This window comes from Tubulanus polymorphus, chromosome 4 (assembly GCF_964204645.1).
Source record: "Tubulanus polymorphus chromosome 4, tnTubPoly1.2, whole genome shotgun sequence".
Classification (NCBI taxonomy): domain Eukaryota; kingdom Metazoa; phylum Nemertea; class Palaeonemertea; order Tubulaniformes; family Tubulanidae; genus Tubulanus; species Tubulanus polymorphus.
Window position 1 is genome coordinate 26,722,802 of NC_134028.1, and position 19,921 is coordinate 26,742,722.

Genomic DNA, 19,921 nt, shown 5'->3' on the forward strand with positions numbered 1-19,921 from the left:
TATTTATGTATAAGTTCAACTTGATGAATATATCTCGTAATATAATATGTGTTTTTTGTTTTTTGTTTTTTTTCAACGCGTGATATGCAATAAAGGTGAACTCAGAACTGTGGGATTAATTATACTTTTTCAACAAGTGTTAAGAGCTCGTTAAAAAGTTTGCACGGAAGATTTTCGTTATGGGAGACATACATATCTGGATTGAAGAAAGGTCACCATCGAATTTGTTAGTTTCAAAATAACACAACGTTAACAGAATATATTCTCTTCCTATCCGATCATGTAAAAATAAATTTAAGTGTATTAGTAGTAAAAAAAGAAAACAAGTTTGCATCCGATTGAATGTTCCTGGTAGATTGGCGAATTGTGTTTCACAGTCGTTTCGGAGGCAACGTTCACCTGTTATACTCATCGTCCCCCGGGAGGGATTCGAACCTGATGGCATTGAAATTGCCACGGTACGAAACCCTGCCACACTAGACCGAGTGCGCAGCTACACGCGCAGCTCAGATGATGTCATTATCAGCCAATCAGATATCCTGTTTTATTTTAGCCCGGGTTTGAACCGAATTTGGCCCGGTCTACTGTGGCAGGGGTTCGTGCCGTGGCTGAGTGTAGCGATGCCATCAGGTTCGAATCCCTGCCGTGGGAGGATGTGCTATACGGCACCTGACACTGACACAAATAACACCAACTTTAGAACGAAGAATGTATTGCTGTACTGGGAAGCTGAGTCGATCCGAAACGGTTTGTTATCAAGGCTAAATGTTCATGTCTTTGTAATAATGAATTTTCATTGGATGTTCCCTACAACATCGATATTGGGGCTAGATTAAGTTTGTAATAAGTGGATATGCCATTAGGTCGTCAATATTAGGGCTAGACTGGTTAGACTGGTTGCCTGTCAATTCAATTCATTTATTGATATACTGTAATTAAAAATAACGATTATCGACACTAAATACTAGGATTTATCGTCGATATTATTAGGCAATATACGGATACTGTGTTAGTTCTCTCAAGGCTTCAATATACTTTCTATCAGTTTTCTTATTAGTTTTAAGTTGCTAGTCTTCCTACCTAAAGGAGCTAATTTCAAAGAACAAATGAAACCATTTCGTCTAACGACGCCGTTGAGAGGATAGCCCGTGCATTGACAACATCGATAACATGACCATTTGTCCGTTGTAGAATAAATTCCTGCTCTTCAACATGACGATTTTAATCACGACATTAGTTATACGTGTATATTAATCCTGCTACGAAAATACTTCTAAATCAGACCCGTGCCATGTATGTATTTTATAGTGTATGTGAATATGCAGCTTTCATTTTCGACGATAGCTGAGAAGAAAATGATATCATTAATGGGAATTTTTATACAGTCCTATAAACCGATACACGTCGTCTAATTAGCCATCACTAACACCACGAACATCACTGTGCCTTCGCCACTTCATTTCTATCGCCATTACTAATTGGATTCGTTGTAGAAAAGTGTCGTGTATATCGTCGCGTACAGATCGTGTGGGATGCTCGATGAAAACATTACTAGCGCCGGCCATGCGATGACAACACCACAACTCAACCTGTGCCAGAGAATCAAAACTCTCCCTGTTCAATGGGTCAACAAATTAAATGTTTCTATTTATTTGGGCTGTTATCTACCGGCATCTGTATTGGGTTTAATATCCAACGCATTCACATTAATGATTCTAAAACGATTTAAATCTGATAATTATTTCCTCATCAAAATTCTCGCTTTAAACGATCTTTTGTTTATGATCGCTACATTCATTCTTTATCCACTCAGAACTGCGTACGTTTTCGTCGTTTTGGGAGATATTGTATTTCGCTGGAACGATTGGAATTTCGGTTGGATTTTTATCTCAGTCGCCTTGCCGTTTTTCTACATGTTGCAGATGACACGTAACTGGTGCACTGTACTGCTCAGTCTAGAGCGGTTAATCGTCGTATTGTTTCCGATGAAATCTCGCAACTTTCCCAAGAAGTTGATATCACAATGCGCGATGGCGTGCGTTTCACTTCTGAGTTTTTCTGGCCATTTCATTCGCTTCATACCAAATCGACAACTTGGCTTTATGAATTGTCCTGTTGAGTGGCCATATGTTACAATACGTTTTGGGTTTTATTACTACCCCGATTGGTTTAAACAATACAAATGGCGATCCGATGTTTCTAGGGTCTATCTCTTCATGTATCTTACTGTTATGATCCCAATTATTCTTTTAGTCATAGTTAATGTTTTTCTAATTTTTACATTATTTTTCAGTCGAATTACCCGACGTTCAGAGCTCGGTGTAACTGATGAATCGTCTAGGAGGGAAATGAGGGTTTTAAGAATGGTTTTATCGGTAGTTTTTTTGTTTATCTTTTGTGAAGGTTTTGGTTTTATCGATCGTTTAATGAATTTAGGTTATATCCCTATGATTACAGGTATGAGTCTGATAGCTTTAGGATTTTCTATCATCGATTCGTCAGTAAACTTTATCGTGTATTGCGCGACAAACGGAAAGTTCCGAAAAGTAGCTATTGACATTCTAGGTAAAGTTTGCCACAAACAATAGGTTTCGCTAAAAGAAAAATGATCAAATGCAGAATACAAAGCAATATTTTCCTACATTTCAATAAATACATTTAAATAATTCCAACAGAATTCATGAAACCGCTTTCTACTCGCCGTCGCTGTTTCATTGGGAAGCTCTCATGTACAGAATAACCCACAGAGCCGTCACCAGAACACGCCAAACTGGTTAAGAACACGACAAATCCGATGCCCTATTCGAACAGTTTGCGCACGAGTAGTCTGTCGCTACGGTGACCTAAAATAATGATTACAATGATTACATTGTAGTGTAGTGGAGATAATGTAAGGATAGTGAAAGATAGATATAAGGGCAGTCTAATCCCAATCGTGGTCCTTTAATCAATCTGCAAATCATTCATAAAATGATCTAGGATCATTTATTTTGGACTGAGCTTTGTAGATTTGTCTTGTTGTCAACCATTATACGAGGCCTAAAAAACGACATTTGAAATTGAAAAAGAAACATGTTAATAATATTCAGTTTGTATAGTTTTTCACCATGTGACAATGTAGATAATTATGGGCATACTCTATACTTATCGGAGCCGAAACCTAAAAATACGGTGAATAGAACAATGATGCGGTGGACTCCAGTCGGACTCGTTCTAACAATATCCACACTTCCTACCGATATGAAAGGGAGAGCAATGCTTCCAACAATATTTCTATTTTGTCGAAGTCGACTTATTCTACTCGAACAGTGGACTTTTAAAACTAAGAATAAAATGTTGATGGCCGCACTGTTATCCTCCCTTGAAATGTTCAATTTGTTACGTATTTATAACGGATGAACCGATATATTTGGGACTGTAGATCACTAAACACATAACACCAACTTTAACGTCATACGAATTGAAAATTAACCCCGTTTACTTAAAAAGATCGTTTCATCTGTGACAGAGTGGTCCCAGTTCTGGTCTCAGCACTGAACATCCGTTGTGTAGTGTTTGCTTGTTTGAAGTCAATGGTTTAAAAAGGGTTACCAGCGAATTCTTGCTGCACGCGGGTAGCTGGCCAAACAACCAGCCAACAGTATTTAGAAATTTCGGGTATTTCGAGGCCCAGTGTTGTGCAGGGTTTATACAATTAGTGTGTATTGATCTTTCGTTATCTTAAGCATTTCGTTTTATAACGGAATCTACTCGACTCGGAATATTCTCAATCACCTGGAAAATAATCTTTGAAAATTGAAAACAAAGATATAAAAAGAGTTCGATACAGTCTTAAGATAGCAATAACTCATGTGAATGTCGTTGATACATGCAAAGTTACCGTATATATTTCAAAATCGAAAACAAATTCAAATTGAGGTTACGAATAAAGAACATAGAAGTAATTGATGTAGGCATGACAGACGGGCTAGATTATATAATTCACGAAATGTGAACTTCAAATTTCATTCTATTTTCTTTTCTATCACTGTTTAAACATGCCACCGGTATTATACACTGGCTTATTAGCTTCCAAGTCTTTTTCCCTCGTCAATGCTTTATCCGCTCTCAACTTGTGGAATATTTCGCATTTTTCCGCAAGCTTTTCTCGAAGTTCCACCTTGGCGTAATTCTCAAATTCTTTAAACGATATTTTGCCGTCTTTATCTGCATCGAGCTTGTTTTTCACGAGACGAGCCCGACTTCCAAATACATTAAGGGACGCTAGGTACGGGTCGATTTCTTCTCCTTTCAGATCACCACTTCCATCGATATCATATTCTTGGAAAACATTTCTCCAATGTTTAATGACCTTCTTGCTGAAATTGAATTTCTGAAATTAATATTCGTGGCAGATGCAAGTGCAAACACGAAAGGCCATTGGTAGATTCATTTTTCAAGTTTCTATTGCACAGTGAGTTTAATGTAATCCCGTCAACCTAGATGAACAATTCTTATCATGGATTTTCCAAATCATTTTTTTTTCAACGCGCGACACTGTATTTCGCTGTATATAGTTCAGTTAAGTCCCGAGTGAAGTCGTTCACAGTGAATGATTCACAGTCGAAGCATCTGCTATCAAATATCGCCTGCTATTCACTCGTCGAGGCATGTTTTATTCGCTTCACTTGTTTTTGATCGGGCACATAATAGATTTAAGCAGTACATATACAATGATATGATACGATGTGACAGGAGGGTCATAGCTGCAAGCTGATGCCACGATCATACTGGACCTGCATAAACTCAGCACGAACTCAGCTACGTGTATAATTGACCTATGGAACATCTGCTGAATTAACGGATTTTACATATTGTAATCTGCGAATGCTCGATATGTTTCTAGTATTATGTACGAACATATTAGGGCGATTTTCATACTCTGCAACTATTGTTCTGCAAAACATCGTAGAGTCCTCCTAATCAACCCTAACCGAAGCATATTTTAGTTATCTTTCTTTTTGTTCGGCCCTTGCGCCCGTGAATACTGATCTCTCAGATCAGTTGCGTAGTCAAAGCTTAGCTCTAACACTAGTCGTGGTCCTGTAATCGATCTAACAACTGAAAGATCAGTCACAAAGATCATATAATGATAAGACCACTATAAATGGACCTATGCAAATTTAGTTTTCTAGTTCCCAGTCGCGTTATTTCTACCAAAATAGAACAAGTTCAAAAAGCTTACGTGAACCAATCTTCTAAATATTCATCAAGTGACAAACCATCTCCATCGTGATCGTACGTTTTAAACAAATGCTGCAAATATAGAACATGCTTTTGATCAAAACTGGTCCGAGGTTCAATTCTGTATTGGTACAAAAAATATTTCCTACAAGGTACGTATAGCACTTAAAATTACTTAGAGAACGGATCTTATTCAAGCAAAATGAATAGGAGAAATATCAAGTAAAATAAAATCTCTATTTTACGTGCGTTTCAAAATGAAAGGGAAACAGGGCTAAATGGAAATAAAGATTTCTATAATAATTTATTTCAGCATTTTCCACATAAAATCTTGGAATGAACGGAGAAAAGAAACAACAGTAATACAGGGAGGAGCGAATGGATAATACCTATCACGAACGATATGATCACAAATACGAACGGAAAGATAAATAACATATCGGAGGAAATAAAAAAAGAGTTCTTACGCCCGAATTCAGACATTGTCGTTAGTATCGTACTAATTGAATGCTTCTTTTTACGATAGAAACGAAAAAAACCCGTTTTAATTAGTTCCAGTATATTTCGCTTTTATCACCATGTCCCAATGGAGATAATTTTTGACATATTCATTAGAGCCAACCTTTTAGTAAAAGCTGCGAATATAGAACACGAATTCTAGCCCGACTGAACTATTTGATGAATTTTGTTCATTGCCCGTTGTTAAGTATTTCACGGGGATCGCTACCGATTGATTTTAACTTTACCTCGAGATATTTGGGACTTTTTATAATCGCAGACATCTCCTCTTTGCTAACTCGTCCGTTTCCATCGGCGTCGTATTTAATAACGAATTTCTCTATAACTCGATTCAGTGAATCCTTGTATTCTTCGCCGATCTTGTATTCATCGATAATCGGCTCGAAAACGTCTCCGTAGTCCTGCTGCATTTTCAGGTTTTTTTTTTAAATGATCTCACTCTCAGCGATCCAGCAATACGCGTCACCTCCGTTGCGCGAATGTGCCTAGAACGCGGCTGTGGCTGGTTTTTGTACTCGTGTCAATGCGACATGAATGCGCGTCAATATTGCATTCATTATGAAAAATAAACACATTTCTAATGGTACTCGAACGCACGGGGGGTATTTATCGAGTTCAGGTTCAAGTTCGTTATATATTTTCTATTACTAGCGAGCATCATGTACAGAGATGGAACAATATAATACAATATAGTGTTAATTGACATACATAAAATGGGTTTGGCTCAACGAAATTAATATTTTTTGGTGAAGGTCCTATGGGCAGACTGGTTTATTGTTTTTGGTTTTAAGTCGATCATCAACTAAGAGCAATAGAATAGAATATATATAATCGTTTAATCCCAGAAAAGCTGTCCGATTGAACATCGTTACTGACAATATCTATCAAAACTCCATTACTTGAAAAAGAAATCTCAACAGGCTTTTTACAGTTTACACATAACGACAAAATATAAAAAATAAAACTCGTGGACTTATGTGACCTCTGTGCCCTCGAGTACTACAAATATCAAGTTGATACAAGTAAAGCCCGGTGTAGTTCAGACTTGTTTTTTAATGTATTGAGCTCGGAATCTATTATTCTATTATGTTCGAAACATCACGTCTTTGTCGATATTTTCTATGAATGGAACAAACAATAAAGAAACCAGCAAGTGAATGATATTGTCTTCATTATGTTTGATATATTTAGTTTTGTTTAGTGTTTTCACTTAGTTGCACGATTTTTCAATGTCAAGGTTATAAAGTTCAAGGCGATACGATTTGATTCATCTTAAAACTACGTAGACATATTCGAAAATATTTTGATGATAAAATATTTTGATATATACATATATATATATATATATATATATATATATATATATATATATATATATATATATATATATATATATATATATATATATATATATATATATATATATATATATATATATATATATATATATATATATATATGTATATAGACATGTAATTTAGTTTCTTATATGTATATAGTTTCTTTTACGATCATATATATATATATATATATATATATATATATATATATGATCGTAAAAGAAACTGTATAGTATACAGATGTGGTTCACAGTGACGTGCCTGTGATAGTTTGTATTTTACATTGTTTTGGCAAAAAGAAGGGTTCTCATTAACCAACCCGTTACAAATCTGAACATGAAGCCAAAAATTCGCACTGGCTAGATTTCAGCGTAAGGCCCCTATTAAGTCATAATCACACAGTAGCGGATTCAGCGGATGGGTTTGGTTGAGTTCCCTTCGAAAAGAGCCGATGAAAATAAAAAAAGCTAATTCAAATAATTGTCAAGATATTTTGACCAGGACGACTGGTGCACCGTGCCTGTCAGGCCACATTTAGCGAGCACAAATTAAAAAAAAAAAAACGAATTGTACACGTGTCCAGGATCCTCGGATTTGGATTGCAAATTCAGGGAAGCACTTTTAATCAAAACACAGCAGCCCTCCCTCAATCAACAGTTATTTGAACATGATAACTCTTGAATGTCCTGTCACTCAGTAATGTAGAAAACTTGCAATTAAGATAATGTATAATTAATTACCTTCTATCCTCGATGCATCATTCATCCAGTAATCTATTATTCGTTATGATTATTATCGGTTTTGCCCCATTTTTTAACGCAAATTTCGAGCGCAGAAAAAAATATGACCTTGTATTTAACTAACCTATCTACAAACTAAACGTTCATTTATGATAATAGTCGATAATTTACATAGGCAGCAAAATTTAGTTATTGCTTTATTACCAGGACCAACCTCGATTTTGAAAGTAGGGCAGATAATTCCATTACCTTAAAATGCACTTTCGTGATCACGAACACACTGCCCTGGTATTCAGAAAATGCTTTATGTTTCGCTTGCATATCGAAAATGTCTTTATTGGTAGCTTTCCATTCGATTTCAGCAGCAGTTTTATGGCTGCGATCTTCACTAATCGAAATTTCGGTGCAGGAAAGAAATCCAGCCACCCCCGATCAGTGTCTGGGCGTTTCAACGACTGCAAGACAGCTCTACCGCATGGCAGTAGTGCCGTTAGAGCAGCCACTTTCGACTAGTTCGCCATCTAGCGGACGTAGGTCAGTCACGCCTTGGGCGACATTGCCCATATCTCAAGGTTTTTATCGTCACGCGCCACGTGACCACGCAACCGAGCGGGTTTTTAATAAGTTGTCTAATAACTCTGCGCACTAAATTCTCACATATTTCACCATTATCTTCCGTTTGCCGTGAAAAATGTATGAATGTTAATTTTTTTCTTTTAGGGTGGCACGGCTTCGATAGATCCTTGTGTAGCCCACATTTTCTTGTTACATTTTTTTCACTGTATATCATGCGATATCAATCATGTAATAATGTAACGACCAAATGATGAATAAGGCTAAACAAAAATGATACCTTGTTTCTCCGCAGCGGCCGGGTCATTTTTGTAAAATATGATAAAATTTATAAACAGTTCATTTCTATACCGGCCGGGTCTGTTATGGTAAAATTGATCACGATTTCAAAAAAAGTAATGTACAGGATAGATAGGCGGCTGGCCGGGTCAACATTTAAGCTCAGCAGAGCGGAGAAACAAGGTATCAATTTTTTTTGGCCTAAATACTACTATCCTATACTATCCTATACTATACTAAAAATTCATTTAAGATGTGATGTGTAATTAGTTTATAATAATGTGTATATATTGTGTATAATATATATTGTGTATAGTATATTGTATATGTGTATTATATTATGTGTAATTAGTTATATTTCATGTACATACCATCATATATGATATAACAAATCTTATCATCATCTCTATGCCTGAGGGGGGAAATGTAATCCCGAAAACGTCGGCAACAAAAAATGACTTTCACTGCTTTGAGAGTAAGGTTGAATTCTGTTATTCTAATAATGCTTGTCAATTTTCCAGTTCAACCGATATTGCAGAACAGGAAAGATTCGCAAAATGTAAATCGATATGACGTGCCTCATTATCTGACTATTTTTCAGCGGCTCAACGACGGCGCAGGTGAACAGTTACACAGGGAGACTATATTACAACAACGGAGTTACACATAGAAATAAGTAAAAACGGTGTTGGAGTTTTGAATTTACTTTTAAAACCATGGTTCATTTTCCCCTTTTAATTCTGGCTGTTGTTATGAGTCTAGTTGAAACCGCTCCGATAGGTAGGTTCATTTCATTTCATTTCTATGACGCATTTTGTTCATTTGTTTTCCCACTTTCTATAAGGACATCTCTCAACTCGAGGCCTAGTGACGATTTAATTTCAATGATATTTTTAATGGCGAATTTATTTTCGTTGTTTCTAGATACGTGTGGCCCCCAACAGAGACTCAGATGGAATATAGTTGCACGGAAAGCAATGGCTGGAATGCAAGATAATTGCATAAGCGGTCTTACTATAAGACAGTGTATTTATTCATGTGTGAAGTTCACGAAGTTCCTCTGTAGATCTGCTGATTATTCGGGATCACAAAAACGATGTTGTATTCAACCAGAAAGTAGATTTACACGGCCAGATTTGTTCGAAAATTGGCCATCGCTTCATTTGATAGATTGGAGTTGTGAACATGTAGAAGAATTAGGTTTGTATCAATAGAAAAACGATTCGAATTACAATTTTGCATCATCTATGGTAAATAATGTTGGAACTCGCATATTTTGTAGATTTCGGGATTGATACCGAGCCTAAGAATCTACCTTCATCCGACATCAATCCATTAGAACCAGTAACAACATCGAGGTCCCAAATTCGCTGTAGCTTGAAATGTCTTTTGAATCGTGAATGTGATTTGTTTGTAATTAAATGGCAGAATAACATCATAAAGTGTCGTTTATATAATACAGATCTGATTGCTGATGATAAATGGCAACAAGCGACTGATGAAATCATCTATAAAGACAAATCTAGATTAAGATATCTGTGAATAATGTATGATGATGTATTTTATGAAGAAATCACTATGGAAGATTTGATACACTATTAACAAATTGCGATACTTCAATGCGAACAATTATGGTCATGCGATCGTAAAACATTTTTCCGATAATTATAACAGAATCGGATGCAGTATCCAAGCCAACCATATCCATCAAGTATACCTCATAATGTCACTGATTAATTTTTGATGCCGTAAAAACCGTTACATTGACGTTTTTTCTTAAAATCCATAACTTCCACGCGTTATTCAAAGGGTTATGCGATAGTCGATGTGTGCACTATGTCATCAATTGTTTGATTGACTATATGCCATGACTCTCATCTCATATTCAATGAATCTTCACGTATTATATCTAATACATTTCGGTTTCAGAGAAGGCTCGAGTATCGTACATTATCATCTCATGACATGCCAGTTAATTTCTGGATACAAAATCCTTCACTAAATAAACTGATGAATATTGTATCGGGAGACCAACATGTTATTTAGAAGATCGAAGATCAAATTGTCACACAGAAGCCACGTATAACCAACATTTAATCCAACCTCGCTCATCAAATGAAATATTTAACATCATCAGGGTCGGATCTAGACAAATTGAAAGGCCGGGATCCAGAAGAAAAAAAAAGATATTTCTCGGAGAAATTTAACAACATTTAATGTCAGTCATAGTTGTTGTATACATTTCATCTATATTCGCCTTTAATGTTTAAATGTTTACGTGTAATAGCTCTTTGTTTCTTGAGACAGTTTGTCTGTGTCTAATCTGTTAATTGTTGTTTGTCTCACTGATGCTCGTCACCTTTGTTTTCGTATCATTTTCCATGTCTCAACCTGTCTCGTATCTCAATGTATATAAATAGTTTGTGTGTAAAAATAAATCAGTTCCAGTTTCGGTATTCCAAACTGATAGTTCGCTCTTTCGCTCTGCTCCGGATTTCCGACGTCGACCATTCTTCAAGAATAGGACCGAAAAATTAGCTTTGTTAAAAAAAACACTCGATATCAAAGGCCTAGCAACGCAAGATATTTTGTTTTTGAAGAAATACATGAAGAAATACATGAAGAAATACATGAAGAAATACATGAAGAAATACATGCTAAAACATGGAAATTCCGAAAGGATGAGTGTCACATTTACAGGTTTTAATGATCTATCTCTTGGCGAAAAGGTCCACCTCAGTGGGACATCAGGGGTCCGGGCCCCCGATAACAACCCCCTAAATCTACCCCAACCCGGAGGTCTCAGCCTTGCTCGCTTTCATTCAGCAGAGAGTGTAAGCAATAGTTATTTATTTACACCACACGGACTCGCATCGAAACCTTTCTTGTTGTTCTTTTTACGGACAGGTTTTATCAATCAGAAACCGACCAAGAAAGACTAAAGGTCCTTATGGGTTACGGTCAGCGATCGATCACAGAGTTTTAAAATGGCTCGTTTCCTGACAACGTGACGACGTGCCAGTTTTTTTGTTACTTAAAAAACAGAACGCCACAAAAACATATTATACAAGAGGCATTGCAGCGGAAAACGCTTCAGACGTCTGTGTTAGAAATCGAGATCTTCTCATGCGAGATTTTCCCTTTGTCGATGCTTTCACTGATTACCAGGGTTTTATTGATTACCAACTCATCAAAACGAAAACAGGATCCGAAGAGAGTTTTTTTCGCGGCGACTAATGAAAGTGTGTCTGTTGTTGTTATTAGTGTGACGGTCTACCAACAACAAACCTTAAAGCCAACACAACATGGAAACACGATAAACAGGAGACAAAACATGTTTCCGAGCTTTTCACTGCGTCGTGTGCGTTACGAGGAACTAGAAACATCAGGTTTCGGTAAACAATGTTTCCGAGATCAAAGATTTGTTTCCGGTGTTTATGCGTTTCCCTGCATCGTTTGCGTTAGGCTTCAATAAAACTTAGAATCTGAATGATTTAAGAAATACCACATTTAAATGTACAAACGTGTATGAATTTACTGAATCGATTGAGTTGAGGCTGCGATAAATATTTAACAGACTCGAACATCAGGGAAAAGCTCTTTTCATTTAGATTTAAATTTTAATTCATCTTACACGTTGAGCAATTTACCCCAATCGAGGCAGGTCTACGAAATTCGAAGGCTAGCGTCCAGAATAATGCATTTATCAGATAATCAGACCCTTAGTGTTCTATATGTTCTGATAAATTCATCAGAAAATCCGATACATATTCCGCAAGGATACGTGTCAAATTTGCAGTTTTCCACGATCGTTATCTAATTGCTGTAAAAAGGCAACCTCAATGGGAAGGGTCGCCGAGGACACCCTCTAAATCTGACTCCCGTTACGTATAACAAGTAGATCAGGAACAAGTAAGATTGAGTTAATTTTCGTAGTCAAATATACTGCGTACGTCTTTCTATTAGAATTCAAGTTGTCATCAGCGAAATTCTGATTCTGAATTTCAATGTTCTGATTTATTGAATCAGCTGTTGAACTGTAATTCGATAGTGAAGTCAGATGTTTGGTTTCCTTTGATTTATAGATTTAAACAAATATAAAACCGCTGACTGATGCTTCAATACACAGCATTCCATCGTTGTAAGGAGTTTCTATTTCAGAGCTTACGTAAATTTCGGCTCAAATCAGTCGAAACTAAGGAGTGTTTGACTATAGTTTTGTGAAATAGTTGATAGGTAAGTGAAATATTGGGCCAAAATATCTACGTTCAATATAGAAATCGATCTTATTACGAAATTAGACCCACTGACAATTTATGTACCTAGCAATGACTTGGAATTCCATTCTAGATTAAACTTACTGCCAGGAACCGATCCCACTCGTCAGTTAGATTTGATTCCGAAGTCTAATTGCCCGTTTCCATATATATAGATCAAACTTACTCTGGGTTCAAATTCTTAGCGACAATGGTGAATTGGCTCTAAATTTACGCTTTATTAGTCAGTGATTTCTTCTAAACCATTTTAATTATAGAAATCATAAAAGATGTGGAAACTACTCGGATTCATTGGTTTGGTGATGATGGGTGCTTTGCTGATTGGTGGAGTATCTGAAACTAGAGCGCAGGTGTTCCGGATGGCGTGTGCGGCCGCCATGAATGTGGACGGTGAAAGGTGTTGCTTGTTTAGTCGAGATGACCAGGGAAATGCGTGTAAATGTTTAACAGCGTCGGGCGACCGAATATTGGATAGATTCTGCCCGGGTGAAAATACACATTAAACACGACGTCGACACGAAATCATCGAATTTCCATACTGAATTATTACTGAATTATTTAAAATCTTATCATTGAAACTGTTGTTGTTGTAATTATTGGATTGGTCGGTATTATACAAGATGATTAATACTAATCATTCCGTGTTTATCACCCATATATCATCATGATTACAGGTAAGGTTATATATATATATATATAAATGGTCACCATTTTGTGTAAGCCGTTATCGTGATGAACTTCCGAGTCAAAATCGTTATTTGAAGACACGTGACCACGTTGGTACAGGAGGAACATCTGATTGAATGAATTTTGATATAGTTTGCATGTTTCTAACGCATGTTCAGCGTGTCATGTTACCTTACAAGAATCAACACCGAGTTGACAAGCTTATCGTCTTGGCTGTGCTCGTTTAAAACGTATGAACGTTAGCTTCAAGCGACACATAGGCCTTTTATCTCCGCACTTGACTTGTCCAAATTCTGTTATTATAACTGCAAAAATTGAACAAGTTCGATATTCCAAAGAAACTACGCATGTCTCAATTTCAAACGAGTAATAACATCAAGTTGTCTGATTGGAACAGAGGACTATGTAATTTGAGGACCATGCAATTTGTCAAATGTTTGTCTAAGTTAACCATCAGGGTCCAGTTCCACTGTTCTGAGTTAAGATTTGACTCTGAGTTAACTGATTGAAAATGAACTAACTTTAACTCAGAGTTAACTCTAACTCAGAACTGTGGAACTGGGTCCAGATAAATACCGTTAGGCTCACGTATATCAATGCCACTTCTATCATTCCCTGTGTCAATTTAACGCATAAACCAACACGAAAAAAGTTACTTGATGGTTTCTTGTTTCTTATAAACGAACGCGCACAAGGAAATGTTGTGAAACATGTTTCTGTTTCCTGTTTTAGCGTTTTCCCGTGTCTAATTGGGCTTTACCAACTCATTTACTGGTATTTCTATCCAATGACAATATGAGCGATAAAAAGGAACTGTTCATATCTCCGAGGAGGTGAGTCGACGTAGACCCAATCCAGGAACGAAATGCTTTTGCATTTTTACGCGCCTACAACGTTTAAAGGCTTTGCTGATTTGTAGATCAAGTTGAAAATGCCCGACGTGCAGTTTATAGTTTTGTATCTTGCGAAAGGGCACAAGAAAATCGTGTGACCGACGCCCAGCATTTCAACAACGTACGACAAATATACGATACTGTAAAATCAGCTACTGATTTTGCTGTGACCCATGTTACCACAAATAGAGATTAAATGTATTATGTAGAATGTTCTTGTTTTACTGTGAACCATCCTCACTGAAATATTCAGACGACGTCAGAGTAAAGTATGCGACATGACGCATTGAATGGTTCCATCGTTCAATAAGACACCTCCTGTCTGATGTCAAGCTGCTGTGATGATGAAACCGACTAATCGCGAACTCTATCGTCGTTGTTGATATAAGTACCGAAAGGTTCTTAATGATAATCATTTGATTCCGTCTTCAGACAGAGTTAAGAACGTTACGAGCATAAATCAGACCCACAGCCAGTTTAGTAAATTACGCGTAACAGGCGGCGGTGAAGATACGTCACGCATATTGATATAACACAAGGATACACGCAGATACAACTACAGATGGATGATCATTTAGCCGGTACGAAGATGACACAACTAATGACCCAAATGAATTTGAGTCTTAACTCAACCCTTCTTCCTGGTGACGCGGACTTACCGATGCCAATACTGTTCGTCGTCGGCACAATATTGTCAGTATGTGTTATGGTAGCAGTTCTGGGCAATGCGCTGATTTTATTCATTTTACTCAGGTAAGCGTAATGAAAATGTTTCAGAACCTTCGTAAGTTGTCAATGTACCTTTTTCAAGTAATACACGACAGATTGTATCGAATATCGGTAATGTAGTTTTGATATTGTGGTCGATAAGCCAAAAACTTAGTCCGCTTCAATGAACACTGCATTGTTTCTATTGGACGGTCTTGTGGAGAGACGATCGATACGCATTTTATCTGATGTTTTAGTTCAAACCAAATTTTGAATACCTGACCACAGGCACCCCAGGCACCCCCAGGCACCCCAGGCACCCCCAGGCACCCCAGGCACCCTAGGCTTGTTCTCTATCATTCCATCATTATCGATGTATTAGTTGCTGAAGTACATAACAACACCATCAACAATTCACACCGTAGCTAACCGAGAATTTTAGCATTCTTTGGCTTCACTGGAGGTGATTCAACGGTTCACAAGTCTCAGACGTTAACTCTATTCGCCGATTCGTTATTTGATTTTCATTCTAACGCTGGTTCCCCCAGTAATAAACTTTTATCTAAATACATATCTCGTATATAGAGATATCTACTTGATAATCATATGTACCTAATTTCTCGTATCTTACTGATTGCCTCTAGTTCCTGTTCCAAACCCTTTCTTGGTAACATCTTTATTATTGAAAATGCTGTGTATAATCATTAGTTTTTAATTTTCGTTTCGCTGTGGTTTTTGATTCAGATGAAACTTCGGAATTGTTTGCATGAACTTTTACATCACGAACGGTTGGTTTCGTTTATCAACTGCAAAAATCCGAGAATGAATCAGTCTCTATCCGTCACGAAATCGTGTCTGCCTAGATTATTTTTGCAGGTTAAAATAGTTTATCAATCCGTATCATTTTAAGAAGTCGGGTGTTATGTTCCCGATGAACATGTCATTCGTAAGAGAAAATGAAAAAACAATCGGATAATGCACTTGTTATTTAGCTGCAGTCGGGCACAATTTTTTTATCTTGACAAAAAAAACGTACCTAGATTTCAGTAGCTTGAGGCGGGAGGACGTATTTTACTTTTTGTGGATATTTTGCTGATTTTGCGACGCGGGCAGGATTTGAAAGTGATGCGAAACAAGGTATATATCGCGTTGGCCTAAATCTAAGCCTATCTACTGTTGTTTAATTGATCGCAGAGAATTCATGAACAGTCTGTTCCTGTTCCACCGCGACTCAGTGAGCTGGTCGCTTCACAAAATGACGTCGAATTTTTTCAAGATATCAATAAGAATACTGATTAAGATTGTGTCTGCTATGTTGACGGATGCTATGTTGCCCGGGGTCGTACAGACCATTTTTTTCTTGGTTTATTTTGACATTGGAATCTTTAAATCTGTTAATTTTTCACCGGTAAAAATATTTATCCTTGCATTTTTTTTCAGACACAGATGTTTTTCTGGCTTTACGCATTATCTGACTGTAAACCTAGCAGGTTGTGACCTGGCTCAAGCTTTGTTTGTAGCGCCTATGGTGGCAGGTGCTTGTTTTAAAGGAAGGTGGATAAGTGGGGATGTTGGTGAGCTTACGACTGTTGTATTCCTTCAATTCAATTCAATGATTCATTCATCATACATTCTTACACGATTGTGGATGTTATATAATTTAATCTTGATTAAATTGATCACTATTTTGATCATGATTTTAAACATATTAATGTACAGGTTAAAAAGGCGACCGGGTCAACTTTTTAAGCTCAACAGGAATGATAATCAAAGAATTCAATAGCCTTAAGTAGTTATCAAAAAGTTTAACATGATATTTTTTTATAGAGATCTAATATATGTTTGATAATCAGACGAAGGTCGATGGAACAGAATTAGATGTTCATGGCCTCAAAACCTTTGGTCTGCAGATTTGCCGATATTTTGTGGCCAATTAAATAAGAGTTCCGAAATTGGTTTCCTTGTGGAGACTCCAAGTTTATTCGGTTTAAATCGCCCTGCATATATTACGTCAAAGTCTAGTATCATTCTATGTCTACTCCGCTCAATACGTAAAGGGTGTGTGCGCCTACATTTAGTATAAGTGCACACAGGACAGGGAATATTTTTACCGGTTTCAGGTTTCGAGCTATTGAGTGACACATATTTTTCCTAAGAAAAATCCTGCTTTAAAAAGGTACAGGCAGATAGTTCATTTCCAACCGGAACCATTAGAAAACTGACTGACAGGGCTTGGTTAAGACGGGTCGGAAAGGATAGCACGAAGCGTATCAATTCCACGGATTTACCCAAAAAATGAGCCGACGAATCGAAATACTTATTTGCCCAAATGGCGGATGTTTCGACAGCGGCTAGTCCAAATGATACGAGCGAAACGAATTAATCGGTATTCACGAGCCTTGGTATCGCTTGTGTAGAACATGTTTGAGTTTGGGGAGGTCTGAGGAAGTTGTATCACCATTTAGAAAGGACGTGTAGATTGGGTTGAGAGAATAGATGCATGGAAACTCGGCAATCTAGTTTTATAGGTTAAACTGTATCATATGTTGCTAGAAGTTGCAAATTCTTGAACCTACAGTTGTTCGTATGAGGAATTAAGCAATTTATTTTCTCCAACAACTGCAGCCGTTCAAGTACGTTATATGTATATCAATAGAGGTGCATTTATAATTCATTTATTATGACTATGGCTTCTTGTTCCTTCTTGAGTTACTCAAAAGAATCACAATCAGCCATTTGGTAATAATAGATCAACAACTGCTAAATTGTATGAAATAATTGCCCATGGTATCTGAAATGGTAGCTCAGGGATGTGTACTGGTCTTGACTTTCCACCTTCTTATTGAAGTAGCCATTTTTCTAGTTTCAACAAGTTAATTCGATATCAAATGCTGTCAAAATCCAGTATAGGCTTCGCGTGATCCTCGTGGAATGCTCGTTTATCCAGGCTCGAAGTCAGTCCTGTCATAAGGAAGGTTTTAATTTCAAGAAAGTGGAAATTAAATGAGGCGCAAACACATAAACTCATAAGCCGAAGGCGCGTGAAGGTGTGCTAGAAAATTGTTCAAAATTAAGTGAAAGAAGGAGCAATTTTCACTGCTTCCGACATATTGGAGTAGAAATGGATGAAGTCCCTTCAGGTCTTCGAATCACAATGGTCATCAAAATGTTTTTCTTCATTTCTTTTGCAGTTTGACCTTGAATTAAGTTTGGAACCTATTTTTGAAAACTAGCAAAATATAAGACAAATGAGTCTGTTAAACAAACGATATTTTTTCTAGGTTGATATGCAAGGTGTAACATCATCGATAAATGGGGTTTGCACCACTCCCCCCTCTAATGGCGCCGGTCGTTCGATGTAACGAATCTGTATATTTCTATTTTTAATTGTTTTTATCAGGTTGCTCTGTCGATGGCTTCTCGATGACGATGTTGGGATTCATTTCGATATACTCGACGATGGGGATTGCGCTGGATCGCTGCTTCGCTATCAAAACTTCACATAAACCCAGGAAAGTAAAACTATCCGTCACCAGGCAGATGACTGTTCTATTAGCTGTTTGGTTGGGGGCGTTTATCTGGGCTATGCCTCCGCTAGTAGGTATTTGTGGTTACGCGAGCGAGGTTATACCCGTGTCCTGTTCATACGACTTTCTAAACAAGGAGAAATCGTGCGTCTGGTTTATCATATCCGCTGTCGTCGCAGGATTTATCATTCCTCTTACAGCTACGTTATTTACGTTCCATAAAGTGTACAGCGCAGTCGTCGAGTATCAAGATCGAATTCGCGAAACCGACTTCAAGAAAGGACTTCGTTCCAAAGGACGTTGGAAACGCCGTAAGATGGCGCTCGCTACTGATTTAGCCCGAATGTCATTAGCCTCGATGTTGTTATTCTGCGGGTCGTGGTTGCCCTACACGATCCTCGCTCTTGTTACCATGTTTTATCACTCGCCGTCTTCAGTTTCATGGCTCTCGGTTCTGCCACCGATTCTCGCTAAAATCTCCACTATACTGCATCCAGTAATGTTCGGACTGCTCGACCATAAAGTTCGCAAACGTATATACTCGATTTTCTGCATTGCAAGACGCCCCGCGCCCGTGTATAACTCAACAGAAGAAGAAGAATTCGTTTTCTCAAGTCGATCGGATAACTGTAAATCAGAGGAGTCAACAATACAATAGATTCAATGCTGCTGCGCCTCCACATGACCTTCAGACCTGAACCAACTCTAGAGAGCACTCTATACCGACCCCTTCAAATAATCCGTCACCCCGACCAACGATTCGAGATATGCTGACCTCGGTAGAAACTGATACTCCCTGTCGGAATTAACCAATTCATTTTCTCCAACATCTGCAGCCGTTCAAGTACGTTATCGGGTCTCTGTCATTTTTTTCACAGATGAACAGTTACACAGATAGACAAAATTAAAACAACTGAGTTAGACCCAGGAACAGAGAAAAATGTTGTTGGAGTTTTGGATCCGTATTAAAACCATGGCATATCTTCCCCTTTTAAAAATCATAACATTTCTACAGATAAAATATATAGAATTTCAATTGGCAATTTCTTTTTCTTATTTCTAAAATATCGTTCATCACGCACAAATGTAAACTTGGATTTGTTTCATGTACAGAAACAGTTTCTTTCTCACAAAATCGATTATATGGCAAAGAGC

The 19,921-nt window shown here is 37.4% G+C and overlaps 2 protein-coding genes across 2 annotated transcripts; one reads left to right on the forward strand and one right to left on the reverse strand.

Moving 5' to 3' along the window:
* Positions 1-3,865: 3,865 nt before the first annotated feature.
* LOC141904556 (16 kDa calcium-binding protein-like) lies at positions 3,866-6,209 on the reverse strand. The gene is made up of 3 exons (XM_074793154.1): positions 5,970-6,209; positions 5,225-5,295; positions 3,866-4,358 (listed from the first exon to the last, which is right to left on the reverse strand). Exons 1-3 carry the CDS (start codon positions 6,150-6,152, stop codon positions 4,025-4,027), a joined length of 588 nt encoding a protein of 195 aa, XP_074649255.1. The 5' UTR covers positions 6,153-6,209; the 3' UTR covers positions 3,866-4,024.
* Positions 6,210-18,698: 12,489 nt separating this feature from the next.
* LOC141904525 (melanopsin-like) lies at positions 18,699-19,424 on the forward strand. Its single transcript, XM_074793118.1, has one exon. The coding sequence runs from the start codon at positions 18,699-18,701 to the stop codon at positions 19,422-19,424; it is 726 nt and encodes a 241-aa protein (XP_074649219.1).
* The last annotated feature ends 497 nt before the right edge of the window (positions 19,425-19,921 follow it).